The 20,674-nt window shown below is 33.2% G+C and overlaps 1 protein-coding gene across 1 annotated transcript in view; it reads right to left on the bottom strand.

Moving 5' to 3' along the window:
* Nucleotides 1–20,674, bottom strand: part of LOC119516421 (disintegrin and metalloproteinase domain-containing protein 18-like) — a gene marked incomplete at its 3' end in the record, with an annotated part of 113,605 nt that overhangs the window by 27,094 nt on the left and 65,837 nt on the right. Inside the window, exons 11-14 of the mRNA XM_037812772.1 lie at nt 20,187–20,323; nt 16,979–17,162; nt 12,838–12,933; nt 527–725 (exon numbers count right to left, since the gene is read on the bottom strand). Coding sequence (XP_037668700.1) covers nt 527–725; nt 12,838–12,933; nt 16,979–17,162; nt 20,187–20,323 — 616 coding nt within the window. The remainder of the gene's footprint in view (nt 1–526; nt 726–12,837; nt 12,934–16,978; nt 17,163–20,186; nt 20,324–20,674) is intronic.

Below are 20,674 nucleotides of genomic sequence, written 5' to 3'. Positions count from 1 at the left end.
TATGCATGTGTCTTATTTGAGTAACCCTCAAAAGCTGTTTGAAAAACAAAGTATAAAATGAATTTTAATCAGGTGTCCTATAGCTAGTGTAATTTCAGCAGTTTTTCTTTCAGTGAGGAAGTATCATTAAACTTGAACAAAATTCATTCTGGGGGTTTTAGGACTCATGCAATTAAAATTGCATCATGAAAGTGTGGAATAAAATGAAATTAAGTAAAATTTCAGAATCTATTGAGTTGCCATTCCAATCTCTATATAGATGGTAATGTGCAAACATATGGATTATTGCCCAGATACTAACTCCACACCCCACCCCCAAAAAATAGAACCACAAGAAAAGCAATGAATAGTCCTATCCTAGAAAACCTCAAATATTCTTATCAAAACTATCATTCTTTAATTCAAATTTAATCCTTATTGAGCATGTTTTCCAGGTCCTTTAAGTTCTAAAATTGTGCAATATATATTGTAATCTACAGAGGAATTTCAACTTAAGGTAAAAGAAATAAAGAAGAAAGAACAATACCTTTTCCAAATACTCTGGCACACTGATTATCGGTGGTTTGGCATTGTCCATTATAACAATATGCAGTTCCCAACCTGCATAAATGGCCGTTCATTGCATATGTGTCAGGGACACAATTACTAGAAGTCCCATTGCAATACTCTGTAAAATCACATTCTTGATCAATACTCTTTCTACATGGAGTGCCTGCTATTGATATCTGGGAGTAAGAAGAGAAAGGAAATTATGTTCTGTGAATTACTCTTCTTCTCAATTAAATAGTGTGCCAGTTTGAATGTATTATGTCCCCGAAATACAATTATCTTTGATGCAATCTTGTGGGGCAGACTTATTAGTGGGGATGAAGTTGGAACATTTGGATTAAGTTGTTTGCATGGAAATGCGCCCCACCCAACTGTAGCTATTAACTCTGATGAGATATATCCATGGAGGCGTGGCCCCACCCATTCAGGGTGGGCCTTGATCAGTGAAGCCATATAAATGAGCTGGCAAACAGAAGGAACTCAGTGCAGCTGAGAGGGACATTTTGAAGAGGAGCTACAGCCAAGAGGGACACTTGAAGAAAGCACAGGAGCTGCAAATGAGAGACAGTTTGAAGACAGCCGTTGAAAGCAGACTCTTGCTCCAGAGAAGCTAAGAGAGGACAAATACCCCAAGAGCAACTAAGAGTGACATTTTTGAGGAACTGCAGCCTAGAGAGAAACGTCCTGGGAGAAAGCCATTTTGAAACCAGAACTTGGAGCAGACACTGGCCACATGCCTTCCCAGCTAACAGAGGTTTTCCGGACGCCATTGCCCATCTTCCAGTGAAGGTACCCAATTGTTGATGACTTACCTTGGACACTTTATGGCCTTAAGACTGTAACTGTGTAACCAAATAAACCCCCTTTATAAAAGCCAGTCCATTTCTAGTGTTTTGCATTCCGGCAGCATTAGCAAACTAGAACAAATAGTGAAGGGATTTATCAAATAAAATATGCCAGATAACTGATATCAGAGGGAATCACAGAGTTCTCAAGACTCTGAGTACTCTGAAAGAAAAATCCAATATGGTGTTCATTGTGAGGCCTGCAGACAAGCAACTGTCTTAAAGGCAGAAAAGGATCCCTTCCGAGAGTTCGCAACTGCGCATATGTTTTTTTTAATACATTTTATTGTGAAATTTAACATATATACAGAACAGTGATAATTTTCAAAATATGATTTAACAAGTAATTAGAGAGCAAATTTCGAAGAATGTTATGGATTACAATTCCACAATTTCAGTAATTTCCTTATTGTGATATATAACATATATACAGACAGGTGATAACTTTCAAAGTATGATTTAACAAGTAGTTAGAGAGCAAATTTCAAAGAATGTTGTGGGTTACATACAGTTCCACAGTTTCAATTATTTCCTTATTGTGAAATATAAGATATATACAGAAAGGTGATAACTTTGCGCAAATGTTTTTTATTCTTATGGGGAGATCATCTAACTCACCCAGCATTTGGAAGGGGGCTGCACTGATTAGTTTAAACACAACTGTTTTTTGAAAGCGGGAGTGCACTGCCTCTGCTTTTTTGTCTTGGAAAGACCCAGGAGCCAGACTGCCTCGAGTCTATCCCTGGCTCTGACTCTTACTGCCTTACTTATATGGATAAGACAAATAACCACTCTGTTATGCAGTTTCCTCCTTTGTAAGCTTGGGACAATAATCTTCTCCTGGGGTTTTGGTGAGTATGCAATAAAGTAATGTAAAAAAGTGGTTGCAAGTAACCAATGGATGCATTAGCTATCATCATAATCATCATCATCATTATGACCATCATTATATTTATCATTATTTGAGAGCAGAAAAGCCTCCTTGCATACCTTAGATGGAAGGTACAGTTATTGTCAATATATTTGTGGACTGCCAAATAAATTGATCACTGATTGCTTTCCATGGTGAAATTCACCACATCCAAATGCCTACTTTTTATCCATGTTGAAGTAATATACATGCACATATACACACACTTCAACCAGTTTGATTGAATTAATCCTTAATGGAATAAGGCAAAGGTAAGCAATTATTACAGGTTTTTTAAACGAGAAAAAGGAATACCTCTCAATGAGACATAAAGAACAAATACAAAAGATTCTTTGAAAATAAAAATCATTATTCTTGAAACAATATTTTAATAAATGAATGGGGAAAAAATGGCCACTGCTGAGAAGTCAATGTGTGGTCTGGATGCTAAAAGAAAAAGAAAATCTCAATATACAGAGGAAAGGGAAAAAAATAGAAGTTGCAAAGGAAAAGAGAAAAGACTCAGAGTATAAATATATATCACCTAAGGCAAGAATAATTCTAGTTCAAAAAGAGAAAAAGGAACAGAAAGAACACATCTGAACTTAATAGAAGTGTAATTCCATTAAAAATTTACTAGGTGACTCAGAGCATGCTTTTTGCTCAGAATTAGAAAAGATGAAAATATTTTTTAAAATATATTTGAAAAAGATGTTTAATACAAATGTGAACTAACCAGACAGTGAAAGAATCACAGAAGTGATAAAGGGACTTACTTTAGTCTTACAGATATCCAACAATTAATGAAGAGGTGAGTAAGAAACTAAGAAACTGAGTGCAGCTCCTGACTAGCTCACATAGCTAGGGAACAAACAAACAAACAAGCTAGAGTCCTAGGCACATGAGGGGGTGTTCTGGCAACTACCCAACATTGCATTGGTATCTATCCTGGTTACCAGTTGCTTTGTAACAATTACACAAGATTTAGAATCTTAAAGCAACAACAATCATTTAGTTTGCTAAGAAAACTGAAATTTGGGTACTACTTAGAGAAGACAGCTCTATGTGGTATTAGCCATGGTGAATCAAATATAGTTAAAGGATCCACTTGCAGGATGACTCATTCACAGAGGTGGCAAGAAGATTCTGGCTGTTGGTTTCTCTCCACGTGAGCTGCTACCTGGAGCAGTTTGGTGACTGGGTCAAAAAGCAAAGCATGCCAAGGAATAAGAAGTGGATGATGACAATGTGTTAAGTTCATTGTCCAAGAAAAAGCACAACTACACTTCCACATTATTCTACTTATCAAGCAGTACCAGAACCAAGATTAAAGAGAGGAATAAAAGAGTTCCAAATAATTTTTGTTCTCTGTTTTAAAACTGCCAAACTGCCCCTCTGGGCTTCACTCCAGGAGTAAGAATAAATTACTAATATTTTGACATTGTGATATCTAAATCCTATCATCAAATTGCCTGGATGTGTCCATAATTGGATTATGGAACTCTTGTGATGATGGTACCTCATGAGTCACCTGCCAGAGGTGCAGAAGTGTGTGTGTTTATGTGTATCTATCTATCTATCGATCTTGTATCTAATGGAGGAAATGGTAATACCACAAGTCTCAAATTATTTCTAAATTTTAATATAAGTTATCTAGCACTAAATTAAGAATAATCAAAATTAGAGAACTGTGTATGATCATAAAAGAGAAAAATTACAGACAGTAGAAATAGAACCACAAAGAACCTAGGTAATATGATGATTACATGACTTTAAAACTAAAATGATGAATTTATTGAAATTCATAAAGGACAATATCGGGAATCTCAGTAGAGAAAAGGAAACTATGGTAAAAATCAAAGGGATAGAGAATAGGCTGTAATAATAATAAAAGAATGTTCTTTCATGAATTCTTACAAATGTACAACACTAATACAGTGTGTTAGTAATAGGGTAGTATATGGGAAAAAATACACCTAACGTAGACTATTGACAATAGTTAATAGTAATATTTTAAGAATCTTTCATCAATTGTAACAAAGGTGGCTTCTGTTTAAAAAAAGAGAACAATTACAAAAATGTGCTATCATCAATTGTAACAAATATTCCACAGCAATGCAAGGTGTTGTTGGTGGGTTGGTGTATGGGAATCCTGTATTTTATGCATGATTGTCTTAAAAAATTTTTTACGAGACTTCAAATACATATCAGCCAAATGCAAAAAAAAAAAAAAAAAAAATCAAAGGGAAATTCTCCAACTTAGAACAGTAATAACTGAAAAATTAGAACTCAGTAGTTGAGATTAACAACATATTATTAGAAATGCAGAGAGAATTATACAACTGAGTTATAGGCAGGGAAAAAATAGCAAGACTGAAGCCAAGGGACATAAAGGATGGAAAATTTCAGCAATAGCATAATAAATATATGCACTACAAATAATAAATTTAATAAAATGTTAATTGCAAACTCAGAAACAAAGGGAAAAAAGGTCCAAAACAATATTTGAAGAGATATGGCTTGGTATTCTGCAAACTGATGAAAAAATTCAAATCTCAGATGCAATGACTCTCTAAAAACTTCAAGCAGGCTAGCAAAAGAAAACAACATATAGGCACATCAGAGTGGTATTGCTTAAAACCAAAAAATTCAGAGAATATATTAAACCCATCAGAGAATAACATAGATTGTTTTTAGAGAAACAACAGACTAATAAGTGAGTATTCAAAACTCAAAACAAAAACACAAACAAAACCATGTGAGTATAGAATGATATTGGCAACATAGAGAAAAAAAATAACTGCAAAGCTAAAACTCTATACTCAGTGAAAATTTCCATCAAGAATAAAGGTAAAATAAAGACATTTTAAGACAGACAAAACAGGGAAATTATTCTTGTTGGAAGCTCAGAAATAAAGAATTTAATGACTATAATGAAAAAGAAAATGTGGGAAGAAATCTAAATCTATAAAAATGATAATAAGAATGAAAATTAAAATGAGAAAATATGTACCATGCATACTTTAAGCTAACAAAAGACAGCTGCAATAGATACAGTATATTTAGTTGAATGCAGGAGTGGACATAAATTGATTCACTTCTTGATAATAAAAGCTTAAACTTACCAGGAAAATAAAACTATTCTAAATTTGTGTATCCCATACACATTGCCATGAGGCATATAAAGCAAAAACTGAAATAAAAAGCAAGAAATACTCACAGACACACACAGAGAGAGAAATTTGGAAATAGCTCTCAGTTACTGAAAGAACAAAAAGAGCTAGCTAGACAGATTAGACAGTTTAGATAGATGAGATAGATGATAGATAGATAGATAGATAGATAGATAGATAGATAGATAGATAGACAGACAGATAGATAGACAGACAGACAGACAGGCAGGCAGACCCATTCTAGGATGGCACCCATCATCCCCATCTACCCTTGAGTGAGAATGACACCCATGAATATGTGTTGCCAGTAGAGTAAAGCAAAGCTGGGGAGCCACAGCTATGAAGACAGTGTGCTATTGGTAGAAGGACAGATACATATGGCAATTTAACAGAATAGAGAAACCAAAAGTAGACCCATAAAAATATTCCCAATTGATTTTTTTTTTACAAAACTACAGAAGCAATTCAATGTAGGAATGACAGCCTTTTCAACAAATGGTACAAAAAATAACCCAAAAAGAATCACATATTAAATCTATACCTTAGACTTATAACCAAAAGCACAATCAATAAAGGAAAAAAATAATAACTGGATCTTATCAAAAGTTAAAACCTTTTTCTCTTTGAAAAAGCCTGTTTAGAGGATTAAAATTCAAGTTACAGAAAATATTTAAAAATTACATATGTGAAAACAATGATTTGTATTGGAATATATTAAAAACTCTCAAAACACAACAGAACATAAACCATCCTGTTAGAAAACGGGTGAAACAAATGAACAGACATTTTATGGAAGAGGATATAGGGATGGCAATTAAGTACATGGAAAGATATTCAACATCATTTCCAATAAGGAAATGCACATTAAAACCAAAATGAGATATTGCTGTGCAACTATCTCAATAGTTAAAAGTTTCAAAAATGGAGACAATACCAAATGTTTGTGAGATTGAAGAGAAACTGGATGGCTCATACATTGCTGGTGGGAATGTAAATTGATATAGCCACTCTAGAAAAGAGTATGGCAGTGTATGTGTCTCCTACTGCTGCTGTAATAAATTGCTAAGCACCCAGTATAACAAAACAAGTGTATTATTATCCATAGTTCTGGAGGTTGGAAGTCCTGAATCAGTTTCACTAGGGCTAAAATTAAGGTGTCATCAGGGCTGTGTCCCTTCCAGAAGCTCTAGGGGAGAATCCATTCATTGCTCTTCCAGCTTCTAAACGCTCCCCTCATTTCTGGCTCATGGTCATATCACTCAGGCCTCTGCTTCCATCATTTTATTTCCTTTGCTCCCTCTTCTTCTATTTTCACATCACCTTCTCTGACCCTCCTGCTTCCTTTATAATGACCCTTGTGGTTAAATGGGGCTCACCCATATAATCCAGGAAAATCTTCCCATCTTAATATATTTAATTTTCACACACCTGCAAAGTCCTGCCATGAAAGGCAACATATTCATAGTTTCCAGGGACTAGGATTGGACATTTGGGGGTGGGGGGGCGCATTATTCTGTCTACCATATGCAGTTTCATACAAAACTAAGCATGGGATTACTGTATGACTCAACAATCACACTCCCAGACAATTACCCTCAAAATAATAAAAATTATGTCCACACAAAGACCTGTATATGGTAGTTGATAGAAGCTCAACTGTAATAGTTAAAAACTGGGAAAAACTTAGATGTCCTTCAGTGGATGAATGGTTAAATGTCTGGGTTACACCCACACTCATGCAATACTATTAAACAATAAAGAGAAACAAATCATCAATACCTGCAACCAACCCAGATGGATTGCATTTCCTGAGTAAAAAAAGTGCCAATCTCAAAAGGTTACATACTACATAATAACACTTATATAGCATTCTTGAAATTGACAAAATTATAGAGATGGACAAAAGATTATTGGTTGCAAGTGTTTAGTGAGGGAGGTAGGGTAGATGTGGCTACATATGGCAACAACAGAGATCACGTGGAACTGTTCTGTATTTGTACCGTGGTGATATTCACTTGAATTTGCACGAGTGGTAATATTCCACAGCAATAAATAGACGAACATACACATGCAATAAGTGCGTGTATCACTGATGACATGTGGCTTGTATGAAACTCAATTTTGTGGTTGAAATATACTTTAGTGAAGCACAAGTTACCACTGGAGGCAACTGGGTAAAGGGTAAGCGAGATCTTTCTGCATTTTCTTATATCTGCATGAGAGTCTACAACCATCTCAAAATATTTTTTAATCTACCTAAAATATAAGTAAACTAGACCAAATTGAAACCAAAGAAATATGAAGTAAGGAAATGTAAAAATAACACCATGTAAAGGAGGAAAGTGTAAATTTACACTTCAGAAATTTGACAAACACCACTTTCATAAAATGGTTCAAGTTAACATTCCCAATAATGGGACAAATCCTATTGATTTGCCACCAAAAGGAGGCAATGACAACACAGAATCTCTTCGATGATTTTCCTGCTAAAGGTGCATAAACTAGATGAAATCATGAGGAAATATCAGAATAACCTAAATTGAGGATCATTCTACAAATTACCTGGCCTATTCACTTCAAGTATATCATGACAGACATGGAAAAAACTAACAAAATGTTTCATTTTGAAGGAGACCACAGCAACATGAGAAGTAATTGATTTAGGACTGAACAGTTTTGTGATAATGTATATTAATTAGAGCAAGTGGCACAAAATGAATGGAATCTTAATATTGGTTGGTTGTAATATTTCAATGTCATATTCTTGATTTTTATGGTTGTGTTATAGTTATGTAAGGAAAAAAGTATTCTCGTTTCTAGGAAATACACACTAAAGTATTCAGGGATAAAGTGGCATCATATTGGCAGTTTACTTCCTAAGGATTTGGAAAGAAAAGTTTTGTTGTTGAACTTGCAACTGTTTGAGATTTTAAAAGAGGAAGAAGAAGAAGGTGAAGAATGAGCAGGAGGAAGAAGAGGGGGAGTTGGAGGAAGAGGTGGAGGAGGGCAGGAGGAGAAAAGCAACTGAGAAAGAGGAAGGCAGCCCCGACAACCAGGACCTCGTCTGGTACTACCAGCCAGGCCTTGGCGTTACGAGCTGACCTGGCCCTCACGTGAGGGGCCTCGGTGTTCTCCTGTTGAGCAATTCTGTAGAACAGCATCAGACATGGCCATGCTGTACCATGAAGGATGAAAACAAGCAAACAAACAAAAACAAAGGACCACTCCATAATCATATCTGACCATAGACAAAACATGAAGACTGTCCAGGACACAAAAATTAGGAAAATATTCTCTCCTGGTGAATATGAATGATGGTTGCTTCTTAACCATTACAGCTTTAGCTTCAGTCCAGTATTCCAAATGCTAGCATTTCCATTGGACTCATTTTTATGGTTATCATCCCTTTGTTGAACTTTGCCATCTATCCATGCTCATTTTCTACCTTTTCCACTGGATAATTTAACATGTTTCTCATAAGTGCTTTAAAATTCCTGCCTAGTAATTCCAACATCTGGACCACCTCTCTGTTTGATTTTCTTGACAATGTGTCTGTTGCTTTTTCTTGCTTGTCCATATCTCATGCTACTTCATTGAATGTCATGCACTGTATGTCAAAGAACCGTATACACTGTCAGGTCACTAGGGTCTGGGCTCAGCCAATATAGCATATAGTTGAACTGGGTGTAGACTGCTTTGTTAGATGTAGTTCATCACTGCCAAATTATTTGAGTGAGGCTTCTGGGCCATTCTTTTCAGCAAGACTACAGGTCTGAGTATCTGAAAGGCTTATCTCAATTTTTCCTCCTGGGCACTCAGACTTCAGCAAGAACCACTGTGTGTCAATCATGATGGTCTTTCTGCGCTCTCCTGTATCTCCTCTAACCACATGTAGCCAATGAGGTCTGGAATGTCCAGAGGGAATTTTCTTGGTTCTCCTTCTCTGCCTTCACACTTCAGCAGATTCTGGGTGCCCTGGATTGATAATTCTGTTTATATTTAACGTAATTAATATAATATTTGTTTTCATAGTTACCATTTTACTATTTGCTTTCTATCTACTTTATGTTCATTTTACTCTCCTTCCTTGCCTTCTTTTGTATTTATTGTCATTTTCATCAGTCTATGCATTCCTCTCTATTAGCATTAGTATTTTTTTACGTTTTAATGGTTACTCTACAGAATAAATCATACATACACATATATTCTATATATAAAACATACATGAATGAGAGTTTTTAACTACTCTTGCAATTTTCCCCACAATGCAGACTTAGCCCTCTTAAACTGCATTTATTTTTCTCCCAACATATGTATCATTTTTGCTATATATTTTAGGTATGTTGTATTAATAACTTTATTTCCCACCACATTTTACAGCATGAGATATTATTATTCTTGTTTTATTTAGTAAATATTCACTTATTTTTACTAATATATTTATCCTTCGTGTTGCTATATGTACTTTCTGCATCTTGCACATCCATCTGGGATTATTTCTTTCTGCTTGTCTTGTCTTTTTCTTTTAGTGAAAATCTATTGATGAAAAACTTTCATTTTTTGCTTTCTGTTTTTCTGGCAATGGATTTATTTTTCCTTTGTTCTTGAAGCATAAATTAGCTGGGCATCTAATTCCAGTTTGGTCATCTTCTCAGCACTTTGAAAACATCATCCAATTGTCTTCTGATTTACTTAATTTCTATCAAGAAGTCAGCACTTATCATTACTCCTTTGAAGGCAAGAATATCTTCTCTTGCTGTTTTCATATATTTTTATTTGTCTTTAGTTTTATTCACTTATACTATAAGATTAAGTGTGATGCATATTGTTATTTACACTGATTGGGTTTCATAGTATTTCTGGAATCTGAAATTTGATGTGTTTGATCAGTTTGAAAATACCTTAGCCACTATCTTCTCAAAATGCTTATAATAAAATTACAATACTCAAGACAGTGTGATATTGGAGAAACTATACCTACTGATCAATGTAGCAGAGATAGAGACCGACACATACATCGTAAGTTAATTTTTGAAAACAGTTCAGAAGTTATTCCATGGAGAAAGGACAGGGTTTCCAATAAATGGTCCTGGAACAACTATATATCCTTATGTTAAAATTAACCTTGATCCATACTGCACTCCTATATAAAAATTTACTTCACAATAGATCATAAATACAATGTGAGCCCTAAAACTATATAACATAGAAAAAAATTGGGGACCTTGAGTTAGTCAAAGAGTTTTGGGTTACAAAGACAAAAAAGCATGCTGTATAAAATAGGAAATTCATAAATTAGATTTAATCAAATTCAATAATTTCTGCTCTTTGAAAGATACTGTTAAGAAAATGAAGAGAACAAGGAAATATTGGGAGAAAATATATGCAAAAACATATCTGATAAAGGAATTGTGTCCAGAATTTATAAAGAACAGTCAAAACTAAATAATAAAACAAATGACACAAATTTTAAAAGGACAGAAAAATTTGAACAGACTGCATCAAAAAAAGGTGAACAGATGGCAATTAAGAACATCAGATCTCATTAGTCATTAAGAAAACACAAATTCAAACCACAATGAAAATCCATTACACCTGTCAGAATGGCAAAATGACAATGCAAATCAAGGGAGGAGAGTTTTCAGAGTAACTAGATCTCATACATTCCTAGTAGGAATGCAAAATAGTCTAGCCACTTTGGAAAACAGTTTGTAAGTTTCTCATCAAGTTCAATATACATTAACCCTTATGACCCAAGAATCTCCCTCTTAGGTAACTAGCTAAATGAAATTAAATCTTATGTTCATATAAAAATATGTTCATGAATATTTATAGCAGCTGTATTTTCACCACACAAAACTGAAAATAACCCACACGTCCCTCAACCAGGGAATTAACATATCGTGATACACTCTCACAGTATGTGCAATGTTACTTAGCAGTAGAAAAGGAATGAAATGCTGATAAACACCACACCATGAATAAACTTCAAATGTTAAGAAGCCTCGTTCAAATGTTATCCATATTTCACAATTAAAACTATGTGATATTTTTGCAAAAGAAAAATCAGAGGGCCAGAAAACAGATCAGGAGTTACCAGGGTCTGGGCACAGAGGTATGGATTGATTATAAAGAAATACAGGGGTAATTTTGGGAGGCAATGATGGAACTGTTCTATACCTTGATTGTGGTGGTAGTTATAAGAATTAAGATGTCAGAATACTCAGAAATATTCTCTAAAAGAGAGAATTTTACTTTATGCAAATTATATGTTAATAGCAAAATTTGATGAAATAATATATGGGATATTTATGCACATGGGATTTACCATAATTGATATCATAAATATTTTGCATGAAAGAAATTGCTTTCTTATCCAAATATATGTCTTTGAGAGAATATTATAAAAGCACATGCATATTTAGCTCAGATTTATTAACTTTTATATAACATACAATAATTTATGTAGCCATTCCAATACCAATAGATACTTAATTTGCCTCTATATTTTGTTACTGCAAACAATTCTGTAATTAATATTCTTTCCTGAGCTTTCCCTCAGGTGCATGTTTCTAGGACATATACATAGGAGAGGAACTGATTATTAAATAACTTAATGATAATTTACACTTTTTAAATATATACAGGAATATTACTCACCAAACAGACTTTGGCAATTAAAAATTCTGTAAGTTGCATCTAAAAAGTCTCTGTCTTCACTCTTTAGCCAATTTTTGATGTTGTAATTTTATTTTTAAAATTGCTACTCAGATGACTGCTAAATGATACTGCATCATTATTTTTATTCAGGTTTACCTTAATAACTGCTGGTGATCGGTAAACACATTGAACATTTTTACTTTCTTTCTTTATTGTTAATTGCCTAGGCATGTCTTTGCCTGAGTGTTCATGTATGTTTGTGTGTGTGTTTATGTGATTTGCCTTTTATATATCAATGTGACAGAGTTCTCTGCAGATTTTATATGCTATATATTTTGCCATCTATCTTACAATTTTTTCATAGTCATTTGCCATTATTTTACTGTATGATTTCTTTGATAGTTGATACATTTTATTTTTTAACATATATATACATATATATTTATTTTCCCTTTTATCTGACAATTTAGACACTGACAAACTTTGTGGTTCCAGTATTACAGAATAATCAATATCAATCTGAGATGCCTTTTTTATTTAATAGTAAGTTTCCTTATATCCATATGTTTGTTTCTGTACTCTGTATTTCATTCCACTGAATTACTTCTATGTTATTTTTTATCAGTTCCACATGTATTCAATTAATACATCTTTCTATTATTACAGTTCAGTTCCCTTTTCTTTACTGTTGGAAACTCACCTTACATTCCGATGTACAGCATGCTCCAGAACCACATTGTACTGAGCCTTTCAGTTTACATGTATTATAATCACAGCACTTTTTAAATTGACAGTCCTACAATTTCATAAAAAGAAATATTATTCCAGTTCAACCATTTAAGAGATCTGCTTTCACAATCTCAACTTCTATTTAATCCCCTCTGTAATCAAATTTTCAGTTATGCAATTTAACTATATTTAATGAAGTTTTATTATTTACTAATTCTAAAATATCCAAAGGCACATATAACTGAAAGAACCAAGAAGGAACATCTAAAATAGCAGTTGATCAGTAAGTTTTATTAGCCAAAATATTTCATAATTAACCCATACATTACCAAATGGAGATATATCCTTGAATTTAACAAGTGTGCTTCCAGCAGAAAATTAATATTCCCTATTGTCTTATTTGTTTGGTGAGGTTTCCCTTCATGAATATATAGTCAATATAATAAAAATACATTTAGGATAGTATTCAGATACAGTATTATACTATAATGCAATAAAAAGAAAAGGACATGTCAATACTTAATGGTTTTTTTTACAAAGTGGATGGTAGTCAATTATTAGTCCAATTGGGTGATAATTTGAAGCATGTTAACTAAATCAAATATTGTTTCCATAGAAATATATTACATGTCTACAGTTATACACAATTTTTATATTTTTAACACTTTTCATCTAATTCAAAGGTCTCATTTCAAAGCTATTGCCCTGATAAGAAGGTAGGATTCTTCTTCAATCCTAATTTTCTTTTTGTTTCCACTTTTTTGTTTGTTTGTTTATATCAATAGATTCGCATTTATACTATCTGTGGTAGTTTGAAGCTGTTACGTACGCCAGAAAAGGCCATGTTCTTGTGATCCATTCCTGCAGGCTCCGACCTATTAGGGTGGGACCTTTCCGTTAGGTTATTTCAATTGAAATGTGACCCAACCCATTCAAGGTGGGTCTTGATCCTTTTACTGGAGTCCTTTATGAGAAGATAAAAGACAGAAAAGCCCAGAGAGAGCTTGGAGAAAAGTCCCGGAGAAGCTGAGGACCCACAGGAGCTGAGAGAAAGAGCCATTGAAGCCAGAAGCTGAAAGCAAGGAAACCCAGGAAAGAAGAACGAGTAGACACCAGCCATGTGCTTTCCCATGTGACAGAGGTGTCCCAGATGGTGGCAGCCTTTCTTCAGAAAAGGTATCGTCCTGCTGATGCCTTAATCTGGACGCTTTCAAGGCCTTAGAATAGTAACTTTTAAGCTAATAAATCCCCATTGTTAAAAGCCAGTCTGTTTCTGGTATATTGTATTTTAGCAGTTTTAGCAAACCGAAACATTATCAAATTATATAAAAAATACAAACATTGAAGTTAAGACACTTATAATCCCCTCCCCTAATTCTCTAAGGATAATCACTTTGAATATTTCAATGTCTAATAATCCATTGTATCTGTATATTTCATTATATCAATATAGGCCCTTTGTTTATGCTTATTTTAGATTTTTCTTCATTTCAGGACTGGGATGTTTAAATGATTCTTTTAAAATAACTCTTCTTTTCTAATCAATGTCTTTAAAACTAAAGATTTCTCTTTCTTATAGATGGATTTTCAGAGACAAGGTACTTTATATTAGGATTTAGTTTTATTATATTGTGTGAATGAGTCCTCTTTATTTTCAGATTTTTGGTATATACTATCATTTCTTACATGGTCTAATGTATAGCTGATTTTTAAATACTTCACTGGAAATTAGAACATTACATATATTCTCTTTTGGTTAAGAAATATTCTTTATATTGGATTATGCTTGTTCATGATTGCCATTAGGTCAGTTTATGATTGGTTGTCTGATAACCTGAGACAGGTTGTATTAAAGCCTTACTGACTGTGGATTTGTCCTTATCTCCATGCATTTTGTCTTATATGTTTCAGAGAGAGGTCATTGGCTATATTAAGCTTAATATCTTGCACATCTTACTAATCAGTTGTAGCTTTTTAATAGAAAATATGGCTTCTTTTTTAATGTTATTAGTTTTGAATTTGCCTTTGTTTTCTGATAATATATCACACATACTTGCATTTTTGTAGTATTTTCCTGTTTTATTTATTTGTTTATTACTTCATTTCAATGCCACAGTATCTTTAGGAAATACTACTTTGAAAATTGAGAGTTCCTTGGCCATTTTCCATGAGACAATACAAACACTTTTGTACCTTAGCGAATCATGAGATTTAAATGGACTCAACTTCCTTTAAGGCATCCTATATTAAGATTTTGATCTTTTCATACCCCAAAATTCGATTTTTAAGTTTTCATAACAAGAGATGGAATTTAAAATGTAAAATATTAAGTAAATTTATTATTTATCTTGTTCTCAATTTCAAAAATCAGTTCTCGAAAATTGTCTGTTACAGAGTATAGGAAGCATTCCCCTCCATAACTTGAATAAGAAATATTGTAATAAGAAGTCAACTCTCAAGTATGAAGTTATAATGAAGAGAGTCAAGTCATGTTCCCTTTGGAAGCGGTGCTCTCAGATTTTATACCCTTCTGAAATAGAGTTATTTCTATGGGGATTTCTGACAAAAATATCTCAGCAACAAAATAAAAAATAAGAAATCAGAGTAAGTAATCTATTTGTTGCTTAATATCATTATGTCAGTTTCCTATTGCTGTTAGCAAGTCACCACAAGTTTAGTGGCTTAAATAACACACATTTCCTACAGCACAGTTCTGTAGTTCAGAAACCCAACACAGGGCTCACTGAACTAAAATCTAGGTGTCAACAGGGTTGCATTCTTTTCTGGAGGCACTGGAGACGATCTATTGCCTTGCCTTTTGCAACTCACAGAGGCCACCAGCATTATTTGACTTACTTCCTCCTCTCCCTCCTCCAACTTCAAAGCCAATAATGGTGGGTCAAGTCTCCCTTGCCTCGCTGACCTCATTTTCCTCCTCTCCCACTTTTAAAAACCCTTGTAATTGGATGCACCCAACTTCCAAAATAATCTCCCATTTCAAAGCCCTTAACGTAATTACATCTGCCACAGATTCTGGGGCATAGGCATTTAAATTTTTGTGGGACCATTATTTTGCCTACTACAGTCATATGAATAAAAAAGCTAAAGGATTTTTGGCACAGATTCTTTTGATTTATTTCTTTGATTTATGATGCTTCATCTCAGTAATTAAAACACCTAATTATTAGTGTGCACAAGCTAAAGTGTCATCACTGATTTTAGTTCAACAAAATTCCTAAAAGAATTCCTAAAACAACATGTTTCAATTACTGTAGCTATGAAAAATGTAAACAGCACACAGCTGGGTATTTTCTAAAATACTCTTAGCTTCTCTCTTTTAATAGAGGAATATAAACTTTCCATAGTTAGATTGATTGCTCATATATTATGTTCTTACTAAGCGATCATGTTATTTTAAAAATATTTATGATGTACCATAGGCTTTATTTTTGTTGTGTTTGGTTGTTTCCTCTCATCATTTTTGTAAAACAATCAAGTTTTCTTTGTTCTTCTGTGCCTCCTTCATTGAAAATACAATTTTCAACATTGGTTACTTCAACAATTTATTGGTTACTTTGAAAAGTCTAACCCACCTATTTAAACATTTTCAATAAAGTTCTATATGTGAGTGAAATTACTACATTCTTCAAAAACAGTATGAACCTCATCATATTTATTCCTTTTTCCTTACTCAACATTATCAACCTATAAAAGTATTTTGGTTTGAATTTGTCATTACTTACATGATATATAAACAATTATTTAGATTGTATAATGTGTTCCTGCTTTTTAAATCCTCTTCATTCACTTGCCCTATGTTATTCTCTTTCTTGTTTTCATTTTTCTTTTTATTCAGAATCAGACTGCCAGGGGTTCAGTGCCTGCTGTCTGATAGCATAAATAAGAAGAGTGCACACAAACTGAGTCTTCATGACTCATTTGTCTTGTTAATTCAAGAGCTGTGGAAAGGGATTCATGTATCTTTGCTTATCCTCATTCACAAAACACAATTATAAATTAAAGACATAGTTGCATATATCATTCCACATATCTCTTGACAATCATTTATCAGAACAAAAAAATTAGGCTCAAATTTCAATCTTATTACTCACCTCTTCACTGCCACAGTCACATTCTTCATTAGGTTCCAAAATCCCATTACCACACACTGGCTTGTTTTTATATAATGGTTGCAAATTTGAAAGGTTCTGAAGACATTTAGGCTCCAATTTTGAAGTAAAATATGTATAGTCATGTACACTACAGTTGCTAAAAATCTTTATACCACTGGAAAGCCTAAAATGAAATAATATTCCTTAAGTAAATAAATGCTAATAATAAAGGCACATCTAAAATAATGCTCCATATATAACCATATGAATGACAAGGAAGACTAAAATGAAAAAGCTTGTCCCATACCAGAGATGATCATCATTATATTTTAATTTTAACTTGGCTTATCTTCAACATTCTTTTAAAAAACTTTCATAGGAAATATTTCTTCCAGGAAAGCAATAAGGGGTGTGTGTGTGTGTGGGGGTGTATTATATATATACATAAAATATATATATAATGCATATATTTTATACACACATGCATATGTCTGTGTGTGTATATATATATATACATACACACACACATATATATGCATGTATGTATGTGTGTGTATATATATATATATATATATACTGTTTCCACTATCTGGTATGCTCTTCTCTCCAAAAGATCTCTTTCCTCCAAAAGATTGCTTCTCTCATTTCCATCAGATGTGTGCTCAGTTATCACCTCTTAAGAGAGATCGACAACATTACTGGAAACTATGCTTCCTCCCATATTCTCCTTCCACTTTGGATATTGATTTTCTACCTAGCACTTTAGCATGATATAAAATAGGCTTCTTTATTTATATTTAAAGTTTATTTTATATGACCTAATTTTTCACCAAAATGTTAGTTCCATGAAAGTTTTAATTTTCATGTCCACAGCTCTATTTCCAGTGTCATGTGTAACAGATGTCTAGTAGACATTTCAAATACAACATGCAAAATATATAGCTACTGATCTCACCACAACCTGCTCCACCCACTGCTTTCAGTCACTGGCAATTCCATTCTTCTAGCTGCTCAGCCAGTAATGTTGATATGATCCTGTACTCTTTTCTTTCTTCCACAACCCATACCTCATCCACATTAAAAAAATTAAAAAATCAAATAAAAGTCTTTTTGTTGAGTATCATTGCAATGGTAATATTTTAGATGAATTGGGTTAAATAAAATAAATTTGTGGAATGTATTATCGAAATTAATTTCATCTTTTTCTTTTAGTTTTTAAGGTACTAGAAAATGTAAAATTACACATGTGGCTCACATTTTATTTCTATTTTATGGTGCCACTCTAAACAATCATGTCTGAAATAGTAACACCTAAAGTGCTAAATCTGAGATGACAGTTCCTGGGTAGTCTCCTGAACCTCCACTAGAAAGAAATGAATAACACAGTTGGGAGAGTGTGAGAACAAAGAGAAATGCTTTAGCTTTCAATGACATTAGTATTTGTATTAGGACAAAAGGGGGAAGGTGGGAGAAATACCACTGAGAATATGTTTCTTAATCACATTTTCTCTATTATTTTAAATTATTTTGTTTTAACACACATAAGAGTCACTCTGGTTGTATAGGTCACTTTCATGCATAACACTGCAAACTTTAGCACTGATATTTACATTTCTGAAAAATTTTATTTAGGCAAAATTAGTTCTTAAAAAGACAGGGACTCAGAGATTATTTGCTACTTGGACCACATGCTTTTTTGTATGAAAATTAAAACTTAATTGAAACATGGAACTTTTGGTTAATGTGAATACTAAGAAATTTATTTTTAAAAAGTCTGCTTAGAAGATAGGATAGTGAGATAGAACATGAATGCAATAGCTACTTTATATATATATATATATATATATATATATGTATGTATGTATAAAGTATACAGCATTTTCATAGAAAACATTGAAATCTGGGTATTCCAGAGAGCACAGTTTCTCTTAACAGCCCTAACTCTTCCTGAATCCCATGGAAGTTAACTCAGCAAAACCTCAAATTTTCACTTTCTCTGCATATGTATCTTGGCAGCTGATATTGGATAGACCAAAGCAATCAAGATGTCTGAATTCATATGAAATTTGTATCATATGTTGTTCTTCAAACAACCCAACAATCCCATCTGGTCTCCTAAGTATTTTCTAATTTCTGGTCTCCAAGACAATTGTTTCACACCTTCTATCCCCTCAAAGCTTTTACACTCCTTTCTGCCAGTTTTCTGTCAGAAAAAAATTATCCTCTTTACAACTCCATTAACTCCCTACATCTCTATTTATTTACTCTCATAACCTCCTCTCCCAGTAGTTGAATATTAAGTAGCTCTAATAAAAGCCAACCCCTCTACTTATGCCTTAGACCCTATCTTCTCTAGTTTACTCAGTGATTTTGCCCTTGAAGTACTCATGCTCTTCTCTATCATTCTCTTTTTTCCCCCTCTCTTCTCTTTATTTCTATAAGTGTACAGATATTCTGCAGTTTCCCATTAGCAAAATTTTTCCTTTGACCACATATTCCAACTAATACCCCTCAAAAGGTTGCATATATTGGCCATGTCCACTCTATCACCACCCCTAGAGTTTGTGTTAAAAAGCCTAAATTTTGATTGAACTTGTGCTGATTTTACAGATCTATTCTAAAAAAATAGCAAGTTTATAATGTCATATACCTCCTTAATACTGATATACATATATATATATATCTATATATATAGATACACGTTTTTTTGTTATTGTTGATGATCCTAATGAATTCATTTTTATCATTGTGGTTCTCATTGTATATTGATTCTGTTTATTCATCTAGGTAGCAAATAATAGCATCAACAAATAAGGACATTTTTTTCCTCTTCAAATCCTTTCATCTTTTTCTTTCCCTCATCATATTTGCAAAACCTGCCAGTACTATGTTTTATTATAAGGATGATAATAGACATCTTTGCCTTGACCACAACAGTGGTATCTTATATTCAGACAGTACTTCACAGTCTTCATAAATCTTAAAATTTTCTTTCCAATTCCCTTGAGTGAATATTTCCTCATCATATGATTCACCAATTTCTTGGATCTTGCTTCACTTAGAAATATTTTTGCATGTGAAATTTTTTCAGGCATAGTATACCTTTCCAGTGTTTGATGTCGAGTTTAATATAAAAGGATAACAATAGCTTATCTTGGAAATAATTTCATAAAAGTATAGGTAAAATTAATTAAGCCAGAAGTCTTACACTGCCTCACGAGTCATTATGCATGTAGCATTTGGACAAGAACACTTATTGATGTCATCATATGTTATTCCTATATTAAGGCCAATTAGTTGAGCCATAATAACCGAAAATCCCTCCAAACTTACTGCCTCTGGATACTAAAAGAAAATTGAAGAGAAAAATCATTGCATAAGAAATGTTTCCCAACTATTAAAGAAAACAAGAGAAAATAATAATTTCAACAATTTTGCTCCCATGAAAATTTAGTCATATTTCAATAATTTAATCTTAAAATAATTCTATAATAATTTATGTCATCGATGTTAGTTAATTGATTAATAAACATAAAATTATATACAAAGTAATCAAACTGCCAACATTCTCTGGCTTAAAATTTCATGTGCACAAATTTTATATCTTTGAACACACTGAGTCTTTCTGATGCTGAAAAATAAAGCACACTTATTTAACTTCATCATTAAAATAATTCATTCTATTAACAAATATTA

Source organism: Choloepus didactylus, chromosome 20, assembly GCF_015220235.1.
Source record: "Choloepus didactylus isolate mChoDid1 chromosome 20, mChoDid1.pri, whole genome shotgun sequence".
Classification (NCBI taxonomy): Eukaryota; Metazoa; Chordata; class Mammalia; order Pilosa; family Megalonychidae; genus Choloepus; species Choloepus didactylus.
The sequence above is the reverse complement of the archived record's forward strand: the minus strand, read 5'-3'. Positions and strand labels throughout refer to the sequence as shown.